This window comes from Erinaceus europaeus, chromosome 8, assembly GCF_950295315.1.
Source record: "Erinaceus europaeus chromosome 8, mEriEur2.1, whole genome shotgun sequence".
In the NCBI taxonomy this organism is placed as follows: domain Eukaryota; kingdom Metazoa; phylum Chordata; class Mammalia; order Eulipotyphla; family Erinaceidae; genus Erinaceus; species Erinaceus europaeus.
This window is the reverse complement of record NC_080169.1, coordinates 7,195,452-7,217,611: the sequence shown is the minus strand read 5'-3', so window position 1 is coordinate 7,217,611 and position 22,160 is coordinate 7,195,452. Positions and strand designations below refer to the sequence as shown.

Here is a 22,160-nt window from a genome sequence, read left to right as displayed (position 1 = left end):
GTGGTGGCACACCTGGTCGAGCGCACATATTACAGTGCACAAGGAACTGGATTCGAGTCCCGTCCCAATCTGTAGGAGGAAAGCTTTTTGAGTGGTAAAGCAGGCCTAGAGGTGTCTCTCTGTCTCCATCCCTGTCTCTCCCTTCCATCTGGATTTCTGGCTGTGTCTATCCAATAAATAAATAAATAAATAAAGATAATACTAAAATAATTAAAATAAAGACAGTGCTGGAAATGTTTTACCACTTTAAGACAGATGTGCATGATGATGACAGAAGGAGCCCTGCGCCCACAGATTAATGGCTGAGACCCATTCCCTATGACCTCATATAACCAGCCTGAACCCATGACTAACAACAGAATAGCAAAACAGTGTTCTCTTCTTAAAGAATTCCTGTGGAAATCCAAAGAGGTAATATGGATGAAAGTGAAGTAGAAGTGCAAGGAATTCAACCAGTAAAACCTATCAGGCCAGAATCTCATACTTGATAGATCTCTTCTTTTTCTTCTTCATCTTCTTCTTTGTCCCCCTTTTGTTGCCCTTGTTGTTGTTTTTATTGTTATTGTAGTCATTATTGTTGTTACTGATGTCATCGTTGTTGGATAGGACAGAGCAATGGAGAGAGAAGGGGAAGACAGAGAGGGGGAGAGAAAGACAGACACCTGCTTCACCGTCTATGGAGCGATGCCCCTGCAGGCGGGGAGTCAGGGGCTTCAACCGGGATCCTTACGCCAGTCCTTGCGCTTTGCACCACATGCGCTTATCCCGCTGCACTACTGCCCGACCCCCCTTCTTCATTTTTTAAAGAAGTTCTGGTTTGTTTGTTTGTTTATCTTTATTTATTTATTTAACAGAGACCTTCAGAAATCGAGAGGGAAGAGTGAGGTAGAGAAGGACAGAGACACCTGCAACACTGCTTCACTACTCGTGAAGCTTTCCCCCTGCAGGTGGAGACCAGGAGCTTGAACCTGGGTCTTTGGGCATTATAATGCGTGCATTTAACCAGGTGAGCCACTGCCTGGCTTCTTCATGGTCCATATTTTTACGTGATACCAAGGGTCAAACCTAGAGCATGGATCTATTGCTAAGCCGTATTCCCAGTTAGGTCCTGAGCGCCAGAGTTTTGCACATGGCTCTGTAGTTGTGACAATATGACTCTCTGATTTTCTTTTGACTACAGATTCTCACTTCCAGGCCCTTATGATGTCGTAGGGAGAGAATGGCAGCTGAGAATTTAGGACCTTGGAACCCCACATATGTGATACAACATGAAGTGCTTTAGCCTAAAGAACTAGAAGCAACGATGAAACTTCCTCAGAGCCAAGAAAAAGACCTAGGAGAAAGAGAAGGAATTTAAGTCTCAGGAAGCATAAACTGCGTTACCTTCTTAATGAATGCCACAGAGAACGTATCCCAGGACACTATGCCGTGGTCCATCAGCTCCACAAAGGCCGTCAGGGTGAAGGACAGCATATCTCCAAAGCTGGGAAACACAGTCGGGGAACAGTGAGGATGAACTTAAGCTGAGTACAAGGGAAGAAGTAGAAGGAAGAAAGCTCCAGAACAAAAAATGCAATAGAGCTGATAAAGATACATAACCCGGTCATAGGCAACTTCCTCATAAACACAAGCTGGTATGAAGGAAGCTGGAGGGGGCCTGCAGGGCCCCAGGTTAAGTGCACACAGTAGTACTAAGCACTAGAACCCACATAAGAACCCGCGTTTGAGCCCCCAGCTCCCCACTTGCAGAGGACGCTATACAAGCCTTAAAGCAGGTCTGCAGGTGTCTATCTTTCTTTCTCCCTCTCTATCTTCCCCATCTCTCTTGATTTCTCTCTGCCCTATCCAATAAAAATAGAAAAAAAAAAAAAAAGTGGCTGCCAGGAGAAATGGATTCCTAGTGCCAGTACCAAGCCCCAGCGATAACCCTCGAGGTGAAAGAAAAAAGGAAGGGGGGGAGCGAGGGAGGGAGGAAGGAAGGAAGGGGAAGGGGAAGGGGAAGGGGAAGGGGAAGGGGAAGGGGAAGGGGAAGGGGAAGGAAGGAAGGAAGGGGAAGGGGAAGGGGAAGGGGAAGGGGAAGGAAGGAAGGGGAAGGGGAAGGAAGGAAGGGGAAGGAAGGAAGGGGAAGGGGAAGGGGAAGGGGAAGGGGAAGGGGAAGAAGCAAGCAAGCAGGACAATTTGGTAGAGGTGAGCCCAGGCTTTAGCGAGACAGAACCAGGGGTTACACTGACTTTCACTCTGAGAAGCTGGACAATTTATTAATCTCTCTGGGTCCCTCTCAGAAAAACAAACAAACAAAAAAAACTGGATAGCAATATCCCCATAACCACAGGGCTGCTTGTAAAGCCCTTAGTGCATAAGCATTCGGAAAATGATAGCTTAAAGGAAAGCTTCTTAGCAAAGAATAGCAAAGGGCAATTCAGAGAGGGTAATAGGCTCCCTCCATTATCACTAGGCAAGTAATCCTGTGAACTTCAAATTTTCGCTGTCACTGAGTCAAGGAGTCCTTGCACTTCTGAGCCACATAACAATAAAATCCCCGCAAATGTCAAAGCATTGAAGTCAGACAGAAAAAGCAGCTGCTGTTTTCTCTCTTATTTCTCCCAGTCAGACAGGCAACCCCAACTTCACAGGTGCCCCTAGGTGGCACCAGAGGACCATATCTCAAAAAATAAACTCCAGGGAGTCAGGCAGTAGCACAGAGGGTTAAACAGGTGGCTCAGGTACAAGCACCAGCTCAAAGATCCTGGTTCGAGGCCCAGGCTCCCCACCTGCAGGGGAGTCGCTTCGCAGGCAGTGAAGCAGGTCTGCAGGTGTCTATCTTTCTCTCCCCCTCTGTCTTCCTCTCCTCTCTCCATTTCTCTCTGTCCTGTCCAACAACAACAACAACATCAATAGCAACAATAATTACAACCATAAAAACAACAAGGGCAACAAAAGGGAATAAATATTTTTTAAAAAAATAGAAAAAAAAACACCACAATTCCATACCAAAAACACCAATCTTGCTTAAAGCAGAGAGGCAAACGTGCAGAAAGATGGGTGAAATGGGTTGTAAGAACGCTTGAAAACGTTCCGAGTTCTATAGACCATGAAAAATAAGAAAATCACACATCAGGTTGGGTGTGAGGTGTGAGGGTGAAAGGAAGTTGCTTGAGGGAAATAAGCGAACCGGATAATAAATGCAGCGCGTATGAGAGAATGGCATCAGCAGCCCTGTGGTAACACTACTGCTCAGTCATGACTGCACAGCACCGGCAGTAACAGCATTCGTCAAACTGCTGGTGGGGTACAATTGGTATGAGCGCCAGAAAGCTGTAGACTCACGATTTACGCCAATTGCATAATTTAGTAGGACAATCATTTATTGGGAGAAGATGTTTACAGATCACCCACCTGGTCAGGCATATCAAGCCTATGTAAAGAAACCAAATAATGAAAAGGTAGGTAAAATATATGTAGGCATATATATATATATATATATATATATATATATATATACATACACACACACACAGGTGGCACATAGACATAAGAAAAAATATACTCCACTTATCATTAGAATAACTCAAATTAAAAACACACTGAGCTTCCATTTCATACCTGTTAAAAAGGCAACAAAACAAGAAATGACAAGGTTGGGAAAGATGTGGAGAAAAGGAACTTTGTTGCACAGTTAATGGGAATGCACCCTGGTGCAATCCATATGGAAAACAGTAAGGTGAGTCCTTAAATAAATACCTTACTATCCAGCAATATCACACACACACACACACACACACACACACACACACACACACGCATACAAAAGATGTGTAAAAGAAATCTGCAGCACTGTTAACAACAGGTAATATATAAAAGCGACCTAACTATGAGCAACTGGATAAGAAAGTTACAGGACTGGGGCTGGGTGGTGGTGCACCTGATTGAGTGCACATGTCACAACACACAAGGACCCGGGTTCAAGTCCCCAGGCCTTACCTGCAGGGGGGAAGCTTTGCAAGTCACAACTGGTATTGCTGCAAGTGCCTCTCTGTCTCTCTCCCTCTGTTTCCCCCTTCCTCTCAATATTGGGCCATTTTTATCCAATACATAAATAAAGATACTACAATTCTTAAAAAGAAAGAAAATTAGGTGACTATATCTTTGACTTTGTTGCTTTGTCATTTAAAAAAAAAATGGCACTATCCTTTCAGACAATAGGGGTTGGATTAGAAGTATTGGTGCTTAGTGAAGGAAGAGGTGAAAAGACAACTTCTAGAAGGTTTCATTCATAGAATATAGATAATCAAAGCATAAAAACTTGAAGAAAACGGAGTCAGGCAGTAGCACAGTGGGTTAAGCGCATGTGGCGCATAGTGCAAGGACCGGCCTAAGGATGCCAGTTCGAGCCCCTGGATCCCTACTTGCAGGGGAGTCGCTTCACAGGCAGTGAAGCAGGTCTGCAGGTGTCTGTCTTTCTCTCCTCCTCTCTGTCTTCCTCTCCTCTCTCTATTTTCTCTCTGTCCTATCCCACAATGACATCAATAACAATAAAAAAAAAAAGGGCAACAAAAGGGAATAAATAAATAAATATTTTTTAAAAACTTGAAGAAAAAAATTTAAAAAGCAACCAAATTATCTCAGATGTTGTGAGAACTATGGGGTCATATATGGACACTATTAGATATTGTAAGTCTAAATATGGTGCATTGATATGGTGCATTGAAACATTTATTATCCAATATATACAACGAACATAGGTACAACAGATGGTATATAATATGGCAGATATTAGATAGACAGACAGACAGACAGACAGACAGAAAACAGATCATCTGCAACATAATTCTCTGTGACTAGCTGCTGAAACATAAAGCTAGGTTTCCATGAGGGAGAACTTATTCAAAATTTGATTTCAAGTGCTCAGTTACAAGTAAAGGGTAAGAGTGCTAAAATTTTACTATATTTCGTTCCAGGGAGCCCAATCACCTCATTTTGAATACATATATTATACATATATCTACATATATACACATATATACATATACATATATTATATATGTATAATATATATATATATATATACATAATGGAATATATACATGAGTGGCTGAGCAAGTTGTAGTATATATATACACAATGGAATACTACTCAACTATTAAAAATGGTGACTTCACCGTTTTCAGTCGATCTTGGATGGACCTTGAAAAATTCATGTTAAGTGAAATAAGTCAGAAACAGAAGGATGAATATGGGATGATTTCACTCTCAGGCAGAAGTTGAAAAACAAGATCAGAAGAGAAAACACAAGTAGAACCTGAACTGGAATTGGCGTATTGCACCAAAGTAAAAGACTCTGGGGTGGGTAGGGGGGAGAATACAGGTCCAACAAGGACGACAGAGGACCTAGTGGGGGTTGTATTGTTATATGGAAAACTGGGAAATGTTATGTATATACAAACTATTGTATTTACTGTCGAATGTAAAACATTTATTCCTCAATAAAGGAATATAAAATAAAATAAAATAAAATAAAGCAACCAACCTGTGGGGTTCGAGTTATTTATTTTATTTTCATGAAACGCAAAGCTAAAGACTTTTCTGTACTGACTGCCACCCGTTAAACCAAGTGCAAACTTTACATGCCTGTTGCGATTCATTATCACAGCCAACACGCCATGTGTGCTGGAATGATTCAAATAAATGTTTCTCATCCGCTTAACAGAGAACATCTTCACTCCAACAGCATCCAGCCAATCTCAAGCATTTAAGTGTGTGCTGCTAATTTCAAAGGAATAGCACTTCCAAATGTCTCCACAGAGTGAACATCCCATTAAAAAAAATGGGATATTATTAGGCTTTGGTGAACAGGCATCAGGTTGAGGTGTAAAGTGGTACCCCTAAAACATACAGCATGCTAGATCCATTTTAACTAATTTAAAATGAATACGTAAATGGTAAGAATGATAATAATATTTAGGGGGTCGGGCTGTAGTGCAGCGGGTTAAGTGCACATGGCACAAGACTTGAGGACCAACATAAGGATCCCGGTTCGAGCCCCCAGCTCCCCACCTGCAGGGAAGTCGCTTCACAGGTGGTGAAGCAGGTCTGCAGGTGTCTGTCTCTCTCTCCTCCTCTCTGACTTCCCCTCCTCTCTCCATTTCTCTCTGTCCTATCTGGCAACAACATCAATAACAACAATAATAATAACCACAACAATGATAAAAACAAGGGCAACAAAAAGAAAAATAAATAAAATATATGTTTTAAAAAAGAATAAAATTTAGGGGCTGGGGAGTGATAAATCCTGGTAGCACATATGTTATCAAGCAGGAGAACCTGGGTTTAAGTACCTGGTCCACATATGCAGAAGGGAAGCGTCACTGGTGGTGCAGTTATGTTACAGGTTTCTCTGTCTGTCTCTTTCTTTCCTTCTCTCTTCCCTTTTCAGCCCCTATTTATCTTTGTATCATAAAAGTAAAAAACAAACAAACAAAAAAAAAAAACGCCTGAAACGGGGTTGTTACATGGAGGCACCTAGCCACAATGATGAAAAAAAAAAAAAAGGAAAGTTAAAAATAAAGCTACCAACATGACAGTGAATATATACTTAATTGACAAAGTCAGTGACTCTAGTTCTACCTGGTCCTTTGAGTTTTTCCTTATATTCTGTCTGCTTTTGTGTGTGGCAATTTTAACTATATTTACCTGTATTTACCTTGGAAGTTTACACTGTAAATATTTTGTATATTGTTGGATTGATTTGATCATGTGTTATTGGGAGTTGTCCATTAGGGATATAGGTCCATAATTTTTATTTCCTGTATTGTCTTCAACAGGTTTTCATATCAAAATGATATTGGGCATTGACCTCCCTTTCTCTATTTACAAAAAAAAAAAAAAAAAAAAGGTGGGGGAGGAATTGGGCAGTGGCACACCCAGTTAAGCACACAGTATGAAGTGCAAGGATGTAAGTTCAAGCCCCTGCTCTCCAACTGCAGGAGGAGGCGCTTCACAAGCAGTGAAGCAGATCTGTAGGTGTCTAGCTTTCTCTCTCCTTCTCTGTTTCTCCCTCCTCTATCAATTCTCTCTGTCCTCCCGAGTAAAATGGAAAAAAATTGGCTACCAGGAGCAGTGGGTTTGGAGTGCTGGCACCGAGCCCCAGCGATGACCCTGCATGCATAGACTTGATTACACACACAACCTCTTCAACAGTTGCTCAGATTTTCTGTTTCATCACATGTCAGTCTGATATGACAGCTCAGTCCTCTGAGAAAATAATACTGCAGTTTAGTTAAGGAAAGTGAATGCTTTACTAGGGGGCTGCATTATGCTTATGAAAAATAAAGAGGTGAGAAGGAAGGAACTGAGTATGGAAAACGTTCAGACCCTCAGGCAAAACTGATGCCTAGAGAGGAGAGTGGAGAGAAAAAAAACTGATGGAGACCTGAGAAAGTATCTGTCGGGCTAAAGAAACCTCACAATGGACAGACATAAGGAGGCACAAGTTAGCTCCGCAGGCTCTATGCCTGGGGTGGCCCAGAGACACTGAGTATGTATGGCCATTGCTTAACTGGCGTGAATCCAGACTGTCACCGAGAGAAGCTATCTATCAGCTGGCTGCACTCCTTAAAGATGATTAGCAATTCTTTGTCCAATACCTCTCTCATGTCTTTCTTTTTTTTTCGCCATTCAATACTAAATGTGTGTGTGTGTGTGTGTGTGTGTGTGTGTGTGTGTGTGTGTGAGAGAGAGAGAGAGAGAGAGAGAGAGAGATCTTTAGAGACTTAATGGTTTACAATATAGTTGTTGACACATGGATATGGTACTGAGATAATCCAAAAAAAAAAAAAAAAAGATGGTTGAATACCTGATAATCTCACTCGTGACAGAATTGAAGAAACAATAACAGAAAGTCATTCAGTGAGGCATTCAATACTAAGTGTGTGTGTGTGTGTGTGTGTGTGTGTGTGTGTGTTTTATCTTTAGGGAATTAATGGTTTACAATATAGTTGTTGGCACATGGATATAGAACTAAGTGAGATAAGCAAAAAAAAAAAAAAGAAGATGGTTGAATACCTGATAATCTCACTCATGACAGAATTGAAGAAACAACAACAGACAGTCAAAACACAAAGCAAACCTTGAACTAGCTTTGCTGTATTGCACTGTGGGGAAGGAAAGCAGGAGGCTAGTGGGGTGGGAGAGGGCTCGTGGAGATTTAGTGCACAGTGTTCTCCTGTAAGATAGAGACAAGTGCAGAGAACAATGAAAGAGACCACAGCACTGAAGCTTGCTTCACTGTGGTGGGAACCAGGCTTGAACCTGGGCCAGGCACAGAGCAGAAGTGGCCCATCATCTAGGCGAATTATTTCAGCAGCACTACTAATATGTTTATCAACAAACTGTAGACACTTTCTCAAATATCTGTCTGTTCCTTTCTCTCTTTCCTTACCTTTTGGGAGAGAAAAAAAATAAGTTAAATAAATTTTAAATCAACTGTTATTATTCTCCTGCGTCCTTGTGCGGGTTCTTGTGCTTCCAAGCATGTGTGCTGAACTCCTGTGTGCACCACTGCCCAGTGCACATATCAGACATTTTTTTTTTTTTACTTCAAGGACTGACTCCCCTCTTCTTTCTATCTGCTTTAGGCTGCCAGCAAGTTTCGTGCTATTATAGGATGAGCATTTATGTCAGTACCAAAACCAGGATTCTGGTCATTAATTTTTATGTAGAACAGTGCTCTGCAGTCAAACCGTCCAGTATTCCTACATACCAAAAGATTAAAACTACTGAGCAAGAAATCTGAAGGAATGATTTTTTTTTTGTCTTGAAAGCACCAAGCTCTTCTGCACGAGCTTATTATATGAAGTTTATAAAGGGAAAAAAAAGATAATTTGAATCTCAGCTCCACCATATGATTCTCACTTCTGTATCAAAGAGATGCTGCGAATTTTACTGATCATGTGTTGTGTGTGGATATAAGTGTGAATGAGAAGTAATGAATGTAAATATTGAGACAGTGCCCAGGACAAAGTCAACTCTCTTAGCAGATGGCTTCCATTGCCATTATCATTAAGTGTTTCTACTGTGTTACAAATATGTAACAGAATAAGACTTAGCTGTACCCTAAACACTCAATATAATTTTCTAGTTAGACTTTAGTAATGGGAAGGTTCTTGCAACAAGATTTTCTCTATGTGGAAGGGGCAAGGGAGGAATAGGATGGATGATTTGAATCCAGTCTCATGCAAGAAGAGGCTAAGGACTTGCTCTGACGGCTTAAAAAAAGGTGAGGGGTGGGCACAGGGCCAGATGCGGCCACACCCAGTAGTGTGCACAGGTTTCCAGGCATAAGGACCCAGGTTTAAGCACCCAGCCCCCATCTGTAGAGACGAAATGTCAAGAGTGGTGGAGAGTGCTTCAGGGGTCTTGGGATCTCTGTCTCTCTCTCTCTCTCCCTCTGTCTCTGCCCCCTCTATCTCGCTTTGCATTTTTCTTTGTCTCTGTCAGAAAAGAGAGAAAAAAAGAGAAAGAAATGACGCCAATGGCAGAAGAGTTGAGCAGGCACCAAGCCCCAGTGATGACCCTTATGGCCAAAAAAAAAAAAGACAGATAAAAGTAATAGTCAAAATAGCAAATGTTGTTCAACCTCTTCAAACTGCAATTTTCTGTTTATTAAACTGAAAATAGAAATTTCGTTATCCTACTACAGAGAAGTTTATAAATCGATACAGACTCAATCTGTTAAGTGCGTAAGAATGAGAGAGCTAAGTAGAGAGAGCTCAAGAAAGACATTGTGAGACCCACACCTCAACCTAATGACCATAGTGTACTCAGTAAATAAATGATCGAGCATTTTGTGAGACCCAGAGTAAATCATTTTTATTCTATACTTCAATTTCAAAGTTGTTCCTAGCCTAGATTTTTCTCTTACTGAATCACTCAAGAAAATCAAAGACTTTTGGCTTTGAACATGACATAAGCTGCAATAAAAGGGGCAGGGTGTTTGAAGTAGCACAGAAAACTATGCCCAGCCTTGCTCTAGAAGGGAGCAATCCTGATGTGATTATTTAATGGCTACAAACATGAAATACTCTCTCTACCCCAAAACAAAAACAAAACAAAACAAAAAGAGGGAGATATGTTTTTAAAGAGCCTGTTGTTAAGAACACCAAAAAGAAGGCAAAAAATAAAGAACCAAACTACAAAATCATTTATGCAAAGTACCTAATCGCAGAGTAATAGGACAAGGCTTAATCATGCAGAAAGAAGGGGAGCATTACATCATTTGTTATCAAGTCATCATCACAGATTCTTACCAAGGCTTCATGATCTTCTGCAATTTCTGGTATCGTCTGAAAAATTAAAAAAAAAAATTTTGTAAGGAACATATTTGAAAGCAATGATTTTTTTTTACACAAAGAACATTCCTTAAAGAACTTTAGATCAGATAGTGTAGATTTAACTCCCATGAAGGAGACTCTTCATTTCAAAATATTATTCAGTTATAGATTGATGATAAAGAAGTAAGAAAAAAAAAGTGGCTAGCCGGCATGTTAAATTCCTTGTGAAGGCACTGAGCTCCAGCAAGCTCCAGGAATAACCCTGGTATTAATAAATAAATAATAGTAATAACAACAACAGTGATAATATTGGAGGCTAGGCAGTGGCTTATGCAAGGAAGCTCAGATGTACATATGCATGAGGACCCAGATTTCAAGTGTTTGGTCCCCACCTGCAGGAGGGACGCTTTCTCTTTTTCTCTCTCCCTCTCTATCCTCTACTTCCCTCTCAATTTCTCTCTGCCTCTATAGCTAACAATAACAATGATCAGGCACTAGGGCTCTTTGAGAAATAACCCTGCCAGGAAAGATTTAGATAATCCATGAACATCTTCTTAAGTCAAGGGTCAAGAGTCACTGAAAGAATATAGGTTAAGGGGCCAGGGGGTGGTGCACATGGTTAAGTGCACACATTACAGTGTGCAAGGACCTGGGTTCAATCCCCCGGTCCCTACCTGCAGGAGAAAAGCTTCACAAGTGGTGAAGCAGAGCTCCAGGTGTCTCTCTCCCTCTCTATCTCTCCCTCTTCCAAGTTTCTCTCTGTTTCTATTCAATAATAAAATAAATCTAAATCTTTTGAAAAAGAATATAGACTCATAGGTCATAAAGGTACAGAAGAAACATTCACAGCCAATTTTTTGCTCAAAGTGAACATTAAAATAAATTACAAGGGAAAGTTCCAGAGGCAGGGCTACGGAGCAGCAGCAGCTGTGTTTCTCTCCTCTCCTCTCCCCAGCCAACTAGGAAGACCAAAGGAGACATCCTGGGACCACAACAAGGCAGGACTAGAACAACTTCAGGAACCCAGCAAATCACCGGTGAGTGCAAACACATATGGCTCATAGACAGAGAGGAGCCTAGGGAGAGATTAAGTGGCTGGTAACAGTCCAGCAGTTTACCAGTTGAGACATCACACCCAGTCTGTTTCACCAACAAAAAGACAGCTTAAGGGAGGAGAGGACTCCCCTAAGACTCACCAAATGCAACTGTGAGTCTCCATTGCTACTGCCCTCAGAATCTGGAGCAGCAGGGAGGAGGCCCTGTGCTGAAACCAGGGGACAGAGAACTAAAGAGAAAACTCAGAAGAAGATCTCTACCTCTGTGGCCTAATGGTGGGGGTGTGAGAGTCTCTTTGCATAACCACTGGATTATCTCTGCCCCACCCTGCCTTATCTCTTAGTCAGGAGTCAGTGATTAAGCTAAGAAGCCTACTTATAGTTTAAATGCCCTCAGACTCCCATAACCTACAGGGAAGAAAAAAAAAAAGAGGCTTTTAAGCCACTGTGCTCCAACTAAGGGACTAAAATAATATTGAAACAACTGTCAATTTCCACAACTGTGAATGCTTTAATTACCTTACTTAAACACAAGTAAATCCAGGCAAGAGTGATCAGTAATTTGAAAAGTACTGAGAGAGGGACCTCATAATATACTATATAAAATGGTTAAACCAACAAGAAGAAATATTGGAGAAATAAACCAGGACAAGAGACCAGCTAATAGCCCCCCAAAGGTTGAAGCACAAAATGAGGTCAACATCCAAACATTAGTTAAGGAAACAGTCACAGGAGTGAGTAAAGAGTTTGAAAGAATTGTCATCAGAAATGCAGAAACAACAAAAACGACTCTGGAAGAAAACACTATCTCAAGGTTATTAGAGAGCTGAAAGCTGAAATAGCTGACTGAGCTAAGAACACAACTAGCTGAACAAGCTAAAACAGTATCAGAACAGGGTTACAAAATAGATGAACTCCAGAAAACAGTAGAGGGGAGAGAATAGAATAAATGAGGCTGAAGATAGAATTAGCAAGATCAAGGACGAACTAGAGACAACTAAAAGAGAAGTAAGAGATCTCCAAAAGAGATTAAGAGATACTGAAGACAACAACAGAGACCTATGGGATGACTTCAAAAGAAATAATATATGCATTATTGGCTTACCAGAGGAAGAAAGAGAGGGAGGGAAGAAAGCATTCTTCAGGCCATAATAGCTGAGAACTTCTCTAGTCTAGACAACATCAAACAGAAAGGTTCAAGAAGCCCAGAAGGTCCCAAACAGAATTAACCCAGACTTAAAGACACCAAGACACATCATATTTAGAATGGAAAGGAATAAGGATAAAGAAAGGATCTAAAGGCTGCAAGAGAAAAACAAAGAGTCACCTACAGAGGAAAACCCGTAAGATTAGCAGCAGACTTCTCCACACAAACACTACAGGCCAGAAGATCTAGGAGCAAACCTAACCAAAGAAGTGAGAGACTTGTATACTGAAAATGATGAGTCACTCACTGCTCAAGGAAATTGAAAAAGACACAAAGAAGTGGAAAATATTCCATGTCCATGGTTTGGAAGAATGAACATAATCAAAATGAATATACCACCCAGAGCCATATACAGATTTAATGCTATCCCCATCAAGATCCCAAACACATTTTTTAGGAGAATAGAACAAATGCTACAAATGTTTATCTGGAACCAGAAATGACCTAGAATTGCCAAAACAATCTTGAGAAGGAAGAACAGAACTGGAAGCATCACACTCCCAGATCTCAAATTGTATTATAGGGCCACTGTCATCAAAACTGCTTGGTACTGGAACATGAACAGACAGACACACTGACCAGTAGAATAGAACTGAGAGCCCAGAAGTAAGCCCCCACACCTATAGATCTTTAATCTTTGAAAGTTTCCCAAACTATTAAATGGGGAAAGCAGAGTCTCTTCAACAAATGGTGTTGAAAAAAAAATGGGTTGAAACATGCAGAAGAATGAAAGTGAACCACTATATTTCACCAAATACAAAAGTAAATTCCAAGTGGATCAAGGACTTGGATATTAGACCAGAAACTATCAGATACTTAGAGAAAAATATTGGCAGAACTCTTTTCCTCATACATTTTAAAGACATCTTCAATGAAATGAATCCAATTATAAAGATGACTAAGGCAAGTATAAACCTATGGGACTACATCAAATTACAAAGCTTCTGCACAGCAAAAGAAACACTACACAAACCAAGAGACTCTCACAGAACGGGAGAAGATCTTTACATGCCATATATCAGACAAGAGTTTAATAGCCAAAATATATAAAGGGCTTGCCAAACTCAACAACAACAACACAAACAACAAATAACCCCATCCAAAAATGGGGAGAAGACACAGACAGAATATTCACCACAGAAGAGATCCAAAAGGCCAAGAAACACATGAAAAAATGCTCCAAGTCTCTGATTGTCAGAGAAACGCAAATAAAGACAACAATGAGATACCACTTCACTCTTGTGAGAATGTCATACATCAGAAAAGGTCACAACAGCAAATGCTGGAGAGGGTGTGGAGTCAAAGGAACCCTCCTGCACTGCTGGTGGGAATGTCAATTGGTCCAACCTCTGTGGAGAACAGTCTGGAGAACTCTCACAAGGCTAGAAATGAACCTGCCCTATGGTCCTACAATTCCTCTCCTGAGGATATATTCTAAAGAACCCAACACACCCATCCAAAAAGATCTGTGTACACATATGTTCTTAGCAGCACAATTTGTAATAGCCAAAACCTGGAAGCAACCCAGATGTCCAACAACAGAAGAGTAGCTGAGCAAGTTGTGGTATATATACACAGTGGAATACTACTCAACTATTAAAAACAGTGACTTCACCGTTTTCAGTCGATCTTGGATGGACCCTGAAAAATTCATGTTAAGTGAAATAAGTCAGAAACAGAAGGATGAATATGGGATGATCTCACTCTCAGGCAGAAGTTGAAAAATAAGATCAGAAGAGAAAACACAAGTAGAACCTGAACTGGAATTGGTGTATTGCACCAAAGTAAAAGACTCTGGGGTGGCTGGGTGGGGAGAATACAGATCCAAGGATGACAGAGGACCTCGTGGGGGTTGTATTGCTAAATGGAAAACTGGGAAATGTTATGCATGTACAAACTATTGTATTTACTGTCGAATGTAAAACATTAATCCCCAATAAAGTAAAAAAATAATAAAAAAAATACATTACAAGAGGAGTAAGAACCAGGCAGTGGTGCACCCAGTGGAGTGCACATGCAACTCTTGGGGGAAGCTTCAGGAGCTTGATGCAGTGCACACAAGTTAACTGTAAGAATAAAAGAAGAACCATTAGGGACTAGTCTGCTCTGCTTGTATTGCCTTGCTTAAATAATAAAGAATAACTTACAGACAGACATATTTTATGTTCCAGAAGGATGTTCAAATAGGCCAGGAGCCAGGAAGATATAAAGACCTGGGCCCCATTTTGCTGTCCCCAACATCCAACTCCTCGTTTTTTGAGCCCCCTTCCCACCTTGTCAAACCCCCACCCCCACCCCGCGCCCCTGTCTCCTTTGTAGGTTTGAACAGCAATGAAAGAGTGTTTTTCCCTTCGTGCAAGAGCTGGTGGAATAGTGTTGTGACTTTTTGTGGCACCTGACAGTGGGTCCTTACTCAGCTTCATATTAATAGAGCCATGGCCATGTATTTTATGGTTCCCTGAAATTTACTTTTAACTAACTGCCTTGGAACAAATGCAAATTGGAGGATGCCTTTCAAAATAACTGACCAATAATCTTACAAGGTCATGAAATTTATGGCAGAAAAGAAATGACTAAGGAATTGTTCCAGAGTTAAAGACAACAGGATAAAATAAAATGATTGAGTGCCAGGAGCTGTCCTGAGATACTTCTATTAAAGGAACAGACTGGAACAAATGGTGAAACTTGACCTTGCAAATTTTCTGTTAACTCTAGAACTGTCAGGTTACTTAGACAATGAGGTCATTAGACTGAGGTCTTAGTAGCCAGTGGAAGCAAACCAACATCTAATCTTGTAAATGCCCCAAGGTTATGAAATGAAACTCAAGGACAGTTGATCACAGCTAGACTTTAAGCTGTGGCCAACTAAATAATTTATTTGCATTGTTTCTAGCTCTTCTCTGAACAATCTTCCTCAATATATACTCTTGACAACTTTCCAAGGAGAAACTCTTTGGATATTGAAGCAATGCTATATTATCTCTCTCTCCTGTCCTCCCTTATTCCCTCCTCCCCCTCTTTGTCTCTTTTCCCTCTCTATGTCTCTATGAAATAAAGAACATATGTGTACACAGATCTTTTTGGATGGATGTGTTGGGTTCCTTAGGATATATCCCCAGGAGGGGAATTGCAGGGTCATAGGGTAGGTCCATTTCTAGCCTTCTGAGAGTTCTCCAGACTGTTCTCCACAGAGGTTGGACCAATTGACATTCCCACCAGCAGTGCAGGAGGGTTCTTTTGACCCCACACCCTCTCCAGCATTTGCTGCTGTTACCTTTTCTGATGTATGACGTTCTCACAGGAGTGAAGTGACATCTCATTGTTGTCTTGATTTGCATTTCTCTGTACACATATGTTCTTGGCAGCACAATTTGTAATAGCCAAAACCTGGAAGCAACCCAGGTGTCCAACAACAGATGAGTGGCTGAGCAAGTTGTGGTCTATATACACAATGGAATACTACTCAGCTGTAAAAAATGGTGACTTCACCGTTTTCAGCCAATCTTGGATGGACCTTGAAAAAATCATGTTGAGTGAAATAAGTCAGAAACAGAAGGATGAATATGGGATGATCTCACTCTCAGGCCAAAGTTGAAAAACAAGATTAGAAAAGAAAACACAAGTCGAACCTGAAATGGAATTGGAGTATTACACCAAAGTAAAAGACTCTGGGGTGCGTGGATGGGTGGGGAGAATACAGGTCCATGAAAAATGATGAATGACATAGTGGGGGTTGTATTGTTAAATGGGAATCTGGGGAATGTTATGCATGTACAAACTATTGTATTTACTGTTGAATGTAAAACATTAATTCCCCAATAAAGAAATAAATTATTAAAAAAAATTTTTAAAAAGGAAAAAAAATGAAAAAAAAAGAAATAAAGAGCAAATAAAGCAGTAGCACAGCAGGTTAAGCACACATATCACATGAGCAAGGAACCTGGCTCTAGCCCCTACTCCCCACCTGCAGGGGAGGATTCTTCAAGATTGGCAAAGCAGGTCTGGTTTTTAGATGTCCATCTTCCTCCCTCTGTTTTCTCTCCCCTAGCAATTTCTCTCTGTCTTGTCAAATACTATAGAAAGAAAAAACAAAAACAAACAAACACACAAAACATAGCCACCAGGAGTAGTGGATTCATAGTGCTGGCACTGAGCCCCAATGATAATCCTGGGATTTAATAAAATAAAGAAGAAAGTGGAATCATGGGAGTTGGGTTGTAGCACAGAGGGTTAAAGTGAAGCAGGTCTGCAGGTGTCTGTCTTTCTCTCCCCCTCTGGCTTCCCCTCCTCTCTCCATTTCTCTCAGTCCTATCCAACAGTGCCATCAGTAACAACAATAATAATAACCACAACAAAAAACAACAACAACAAGGGCATCAAAAGGGAATGAATGAATGATAAATAAATAAATAATGGAGGCTCTGGTGCACACACAAAATATATATATATATTAAATATTTATATTTCTGTCCTAGGATCTGCGTCTCAGGAGGTATTTTCTTTTTTATTTTAATTTTTTGTCTTTTTTATATATTTTTTGGATAGAGACAGCTTGAAATAGAGAAGGAAAGGGAGTGATGGAAAGGTTTTTTTATTGTTGTTGTCATTGATGTCGTCGTTTGTTAGATAGGACAGAGAGAAATGGAGAGAGGAGGGGAACACAGAGAGGGGGAAAGAAAGACAGACACCTGCAGACCTGCTTCACCACTTGTGAAGAGACTCCCCTGCAGGTGGGGAGCCGGGGGCTCGAACCGGGATCCTTATGCTGGTCCTTGGGCTTTGTGCCACCTGTGCTTAACCTGCTGCGCTACCACCCAACTCCCTCAGGAGGTATTTTTGTATGTGTCACCCTGGCCTTAGAAAGTTCTTGCTAAAATATACACCTGAAAGCAGAAGTGCACTAGAGTTTGCAGTGAGTACCCCTCTAACACTTCCTCTCCACTATTCCAACCTTTGGTCCCATGATTGCTCAACAATTTGTTTGGCTTTGTATGTTAACTCTCTTTTCAGCCACCAGGTTTCAGATGCCATCAGGTTGCCGGCCAGTCTTCCCAGGACTGAAGACCCCACCAATGTGCCCTGGAGCTCTGCTTCCCCAGAGACACACCCTACTAGGGAAAGAGAGAGGCAGACTGGGAGTATGGATCAACCTGTCAACGCCCATGTTCAGCGAGGAAGCAATTACAGAAGCCAGACCTTCTACCTTCTGCAACTCACAACGACCCTGGGTCCATGCTCCCAGAGGGATAGAGAATAGGAAAGCTATCAGGGGAGAGGATGGGATATGGAGATTGGGTGATGGGAACTGTGTGGAGCTGTACCCCTCCTACCCTATGGTTTTGTTAATTAATCCTTTCTTAAATAAAAAATAAATTTAAAAAAAAAAGTTCTTGCTAGTTGTGGTCTGGGAGGCGGCGAGTGAATAAAGCATTGGACTTTCAGGCATGAGGTCCTGAGTTCTATCCCAGGCAACACCTGTACCAGAGTGATGCCAGGTTCTTTCTCTCTCTCTTCCTATCCCTCGCATTGATAAATAGTGTGTGTGTGTGTGTGTGTGTGTGTGTGTGTGTGTGTGTGTGTAAAAAGAGAGAGAGTTAGTTCTTGCCAGTTAGAGGAGTAGCTGTAATTTTAGTGTGAGCCATTATTTCTGATGACTCAACTTCCTCACGTTGGCTTTAGATTTAAGCATAAACAGAAAGAGAGGAGAGGTAAATCTGCTTTCCTATTTGGGTTGTATTTTCTTCACCCCTCACCCCTCTGGTAAGTCCATTCTTAGAAAAAACATTACCACAAGAAGAAAGGGTTCCTGAAAGGCTAATGTTTGATAGGCCCCAGAGAGCCTCCAAGTCAGCTGAAGGTGTGCTGTTCTTTTCCCTAGCAGAAGATGGTCTCTTCTTTCCTCAGGGGCTATGTGTCTCATTTCCATTACCAAACTGATAGACAAAGAGGCAACAAAAACCCAAGGGGATTTGGGGAGGGGTCAGATGGAGTTTAAGGGATTTTCTGCTTCACACTCAGACAAAACCCAAGAAGACTGGCCCCTTCCACATTTGTGATGCTAATTTCTGTATCAGTTGGAAATCCCTCAATGCTGCTGAGAGCACTTTCAAGGAAGCAAACACAAGCAACAGAGAAAGAAGGCTGACAAAGCCTATGGCATTCAGAGCAGGGGCCCATCAGCACAGACCACACAGAATAATAGCCTCCTTCCTCCCAGTGACTGGGCCCTGGATGAAGTGCAGTTGGGAAGTGAGTGATGAACTTCACCAGGCCTGGAGCTCCCACAACAACCAGCCCTGACAGGTGACACCAGGCTAAAAGCAAAAGCACGCTACAGACAGACGGTATGTGTCCACAGAGGTTAGCAAATATAATTTGCCAAAATAAATTCATCTCTTATTGTGAAGATAAGTATTTCAAAAAAGTCACACAAAATTAATTGCAAATTGTCACACACTTTTTTGTTTCCACCATACACCTCCTCCACATGTACCAAATCCGGTGTCAGGGATACTCAGCACTCCTATAAAATGTATTTTTCATATAGTAATGGACACCCGGTGCTCAGAACTCATATATATATAAATTTTGGTAAGTGAACAGAACCTATAAATCCTGTCTCAAGTATGGTTCCTAGGCAACATCAAAGTCAAAACATCAATCAAGGTACTTAATTCAAGCTATACCTCAGTTTTCACAAATCCTAAAAAAGGAGTCACCCCTCTGATTCAGGCTAGGGAGAAAAAAAAAGATTGCTACGATAAATAAAAGATTAGTAAGAAATGGTTCTTGTGTTGAATGAGCAACCCCAATAATGTTTATAGAAACAAATATACAGGACAGTGCAGTGGAGGGGGAGATGGCACCACCCAGAAATGGGAGTGGCTGCAGGTGTGGGTGGGGCCTTCAAAGTGGGTGGAGCTTTGGGGCTTGCTCTCCATTTCCAGACTACCATGTGAGCATCAAGTATGTGACTGAGTCTCCCTTCTCTTTCTCTTTCTCTCTCTCTCTCTCTCTCTCTCTCTCTGTCTCTGTCTCTCTCTCTCCTCTCTCTGTCAACATGTCTTTGTGTCCAATCAAGTTTCATTTACCTGGATAATCACGCTTTCCTCTAATTCTTTGTCGGGGCAAGGCATGGCAAACTCTCATACCTGGGCACAGAGGCTGACCCTCAGCTACTCCCCTTAACAGCGCACACACACACACACACACACACACACACACAAATGTCCCTATCGACTTCACAGATCCCTTAAATAAAAGTGGGACTGTGACCACTATTTCTAATAAGGCCAAATTTTGTACAAAATACTTGAACTAAGCAGATGCAGTTGATTAGGGAGAACTCAATTACCTCACCGCTATTTTCATTTTATTTATTTATTTATTTATTTACTTATTTAACAAAAACTAATGGGATATTGGCTGTTAGGTATTAAGATGGGCTATACTCGCACAGGATCCCTAAACAGTACATTAGAACACGTCAGAAAGGTATGGGGCTCTTCATGTTTTAAGATGTGTGTCTCCTTGGAAGCAGGAATTTTATTTCAATAAAGAACTTTAATATTCACACGGATTTTGCTAAGAGAAAAGCTGATTAGAGAAGGTCTGAAACAGTGGGGGGGGGATAAGCACCTGGAAACACTACAAATGTTCTCCAACAATAGGGAATGTTCAAGTGTGTTCACCATGCACCTCTTTCAGTTCTCTACCACTCTGGATGTACCTCAACAAAGTGTCTGGTACAAAATAATACACAAACAACTAAAGTGGTGAGTGGAATATTAACTAACAGGGCAAATATCATAATTCTACATTTGTAAAGCCTGTGTCTATGCATCTAAAAACATAGTGAGGAAATGACACATCTAGATGTCAAACAAGGTCTCTAGATAGGTGGATGACAAAAGATGTTTGTTTTCTTTTTTTTCTTCTTGCTTATCTGCATACTGTTTCTTAAATAATATTATTTGGTGTTTTGTTTTTAAGTAAGGAAAGAAAACTAATTCAGGGGAGTTGGGAGGTAGCGCAGCGGGTTAAGCACACATGGTGCAAACAGCATAAGGATCCTGGTTCGAGCCCCTGGCTCCCCACCTGCAGGGGAGTCGCTTCACAAGAGGTGAAGCAGGTCTGCAGATGTCTATCTCTCCCCCTCTCTGTCTCCATTTCTCTCTGTCCTATCCAACAAAAATGCCAATAACAACAATAATAATAACTACAATAATAAAAAAAACAAGGGCAACAAAAGGGAATCAATATCTAAAAAGAAAACTAATTCAGGAAAAATGTCCAAGTTCTTTGTAAATACATAAATTTATCTTTTAATTTTTCAGCCCAGGGTGGTATCATAGCTTACTCATATTGCCACAGTATGATTTTTCCTATCACCTTGTCCAGTGGGAAGAAAACTAACTATAACCATCCTGCTTTCTCATTCTTGAAAGTGTTTCCCCTTGACTTCTGTCTGCTAAACAGTGGAAGGACATGAGGCAAACTGTCCATCTGTCTGTGTGCATAAAGACAGACAAGACAAGAACATGAGGCTTTATTAAAACTCGAAGGAAAGCAATATTAGTAGTCACACTGTCTTGGATTTACAGCTACAGGTATTCATTGTTCTTTCAAATAAAACAAAATCAATCATTTCTCAGAAATCTTTTTATACCATCCTTTTGGGGGGGAAAAAAAACCAAATTCCCCAGTTCCTAATGTTCTCTAGTGGACAATTTCCCTTGGACCAATTAGAGTGACACCCCCCCCCACTTCATTTGCTTACACGTTTACATTCCAAGTTAAGACTGGGAATGAAATTTCAAAATTCCACAAGGATGAGAAAAGTTCAAGTTTTCAATGCTGTGTTCTGCCGAGTAGCAAGTGACTACCCCGTGTTCCATTGTGGTTAATTTTGCACCAAGCCCTGCCCTAGCCCCCTTGCTACTAGCAGCTGGAAAGAAACCTTCAAAAGCTCAGTCTTGGGTAATGACAAGCAAGCTAGTAATCTTTGAATCTCATTATAGCTGGAAATCGAGAGAAAGAAAATCCACCTACTTTTTTTCCCCCCCTCTTCATTATTTCCTAAAAATTTCCACGGGTCCTGCTTTGGAAACCTCTTCCTTTTCCAGCTGGAAGTTTGCCCACAAGTCATGTCTGAACACCTTCCAAATTGCAGGATCTGTTTAATTTGTGCAGTTTCAATTCCAAAGGTTTCCCCGATAATTAATTAAAACCTCAAAGTGTAATTGAGAAGTCAAAAAGTCTTAATAGGAAAAATGGAGTCCTCTTTTCTTTCCAGTCTGAGGAAAAGATCTGAAAAATGATTGTGGATTCAAGGAGCCAGCTCCCAATGATGAGCAGCAGACCCTGCCAGAAGGCAGGCAGAGAGAGGGCAGTGCAGCTCCAGTCTCTCCCTCCTGTCTCTAAGAGATTGCCTTTGAGCTCAAGCAAAAAACAAATTAATTAATTAAAATGACAGAGCAGGCACCAGAGGTGACGAGAGAGCTAGCACTCCTTCTCAGTGATCCAGTGTTTCGCAAAGAGAAAATTACCTAAGATTTAACCTAGAGTTTT

At 41.1% G+C, this 22,160-nt stretch overlaps 1 protein-coding gene across 2 annotated transcripts in view; it reads right to left on the bottom strand.

Annotated features, from left to right (window-relative positions):
* Positions 1 to 22,160, bottom strand: part of LOC103124484 (engulfment and cell motility protein 1) — a 131,892-nt gene that overhangs the window by 25,491 nt on the left and 84,241 nt on the right. For both annotated transcript variants that reach the window (XM_060195863.1, XM_060195864.1), the window contains exons 7-8: positions 10,305 to 10,340; positions 1,384 to 1,483 (exon numbers count right to left, since the gene is read on the bottom strand). In XM_060195863.1, coding sequence (XP_060051846.1) covers positions 1,384 to 1,483; positions 10,305 to 10,340 — 136 coding nt within the window. The remainder of the gene's footprint in view (positions 1 to 1,383; positions 1,484 to 10,304; positions 10,341 to 22,160) is intronic.